Here is a 1,847-nt window from a genome sequence, read left to right on the forward strand (position 1 = left end):
CCAGAGATAGGTACAATATGAGAAAAAAAGAGCGGGTCTGCTACTTCTTAGCTTCAGCAAGCTGAGTTTATTAGACCTAACACTGCGATGTGCATTTGGCTTCAGTTGCAAAACCTTCATATCCAGTACTTTTGGGTTGTTATTCCATACCTCTGTGTGTGCGCTTTGCCGGCTTATCATCAAACTTTGGTAGGTCTTCTTCAGAGTGGACAACTCTTTGTGAAACGTTTTCACATCTGTTTGGGAAACAATGATTTCCTTCTGGAGAATTTCCACCTTTTTAAAAGAAAGCATTCAAAATTCAATAAGAAAATTTGAACTTTTTTTTTTTTTTTAAAGGATCTACCGGAGTCGTTTTGAACATTTTAGGAACCTCACCTTCGACTGGAACCATTTCTCGACTTCCAGCTTGTTCTTGCTCACCACAGTTTCATACTGCTCCCTCATTTCCTCCAGGACCTTTGTCAAATCTGTAGAGTGTGCACTGTCCACCTCTACATTTACAGAGCCACTGCATTGGATGCTCAACTGACTCATCTCCTGCAACATGCAAAACAAACAAACAAAAAACACAACAACAAAAAAAGTGTTTAAATCTCCAATCCATCCAGAAGTGTAAGCGCTTCCACCACCAGCAGATGGCGACACTGCACCATGGAAAGCATTGACTCACGCAATCTCTTTAGCAGTGTTTAATAGGTTTGTTTTTCTATTATACGCCTTTTACCTCCTTGTGATTCGCCTTCATTTGCGCCAGCTCTGCTTTCAGATCCTCTATGTTTAGCTCCAAGTCACTGATGCCAAGAGTCAAGCTGTCGCGGACTGCTCGGAGACGGGATACGTCAGCCTCCACGGTCAAATGCAAGTTCATCTCCATGTCATATCTACAGAAGAAAAGCAGCCCTTTCAGATGCCATTATTTTCACGATTTTGATGGGGGTAACGATTGTATGGTCTCAAAAGAAAAAAATAAATAATAAAACAAAAACTCCCAAATGTAGTGGGATTTCTTTTCATATTTGGTATAAAGTAATATGGGGTAGAAAGAAATACCACGGAGCAACAAAGGAATGTAAACCTACTTCATTTTAAAGTCTTCCGCTGCCAATTGAGCATTGTCAAGCTGCACGTGGATGGCCTGGTTCTCTGCAAATCTTCTTGCAATCTAATTGGAGAAAATGAATAAACTGTCTGAAATTCTGACCGCGTATAGGCTATACTCTTCATTTATTGATACTGAGCAAATTGTTTTGCATTCCGCAGCAGTTCAGCTTTCTTTGGATGCCATCTATCAGTCACATAGCGTACAACGGGTTCTAACCCTTCAAATCCACACTTCAGCATTAATTGGTGTCAATAGTTTTTGTGATAGTAAAACAATGGAAAGATGTTTCAGTCGCCTGCATAGATGTTTACTTCGGGTGTTTGGCAATGTTCGAGGTTTCGTGTGCGCATTGTAAAATGGTTTGCTTGATTTTTTTTTTATCATTCTTTGAGTGTGTTGTGTTATGTAAAGTGTGAAAGGTACCTCGGCTCGCAGGTCACTGATGGTGGAAAAATAGCCACCGTAGTTCTTGGTAACAACAGTTGACTTTTGTTGACAGAACTCAGCGATGTTCATTTCCAGCTGCCTATTTTTGGCCTCCAGAGAGCGCACCTGCACATATAACCACATCTCATCAGTTTGACGCCACACATGAATGCAATGCCTCACCTCATTTAATTTCATCACGAGGAAATATTGGTTCATACAAGCAGGCTATCATTATTTGTCTGAAAGCAACTGTTCTACATTTTTCCATTTGGTAAAATTTCATGTTTTTTTTTCTTAGTTTGTTTTGGGGTTT

The 1,847-nt window shown here is 40.1% G+C and overlaps 1 protein-coding gene across 1 annotated transcript; it reads right to left on the reverse strand.

Moving 5' to 3' along the window:
• Positions 1 to 14: 14 nt before the first annotated feature.
• On the reverse strand, positions 15 to 1,789 carry LOC102298983 (keratin, type I cytoskeletal 19; the record flags this gene model as incomplete). Its single annotated transcript, XM_005953469.3, has 5 exons — positions 1,529 to 1,789; positions 1,083 to 1,165; positions 728 to 884; positions 379 to 540; positions 15 to 276 (listed from the first exon to the last, which is right to left on the reverse strand). Coding segments are annotated over exons 1-5 (886 nt in total), but the record flags the coding sequence as incomplete, so codon positions are not given.
• Positions 1,790 to 1,847: the final 58 nt, after the last annotated feature.

The sequence above is a fragment of the Haplochromis burtoni genome, unplaced genomic scaffold, assembly GCF_018398535.1.
Source record: "Haplochromis burtoni strain Fernald_Lab_line unplaced genomic scaffold, NCSU_Asbu1 Contig_4555, whole genome shotgun sequence".
NCBI lineage: Eukaryota > Metazoa > Chordata > Actinopteri > Cichliformes > Cichlidae > Haplochromis > Haplochromis burtoni.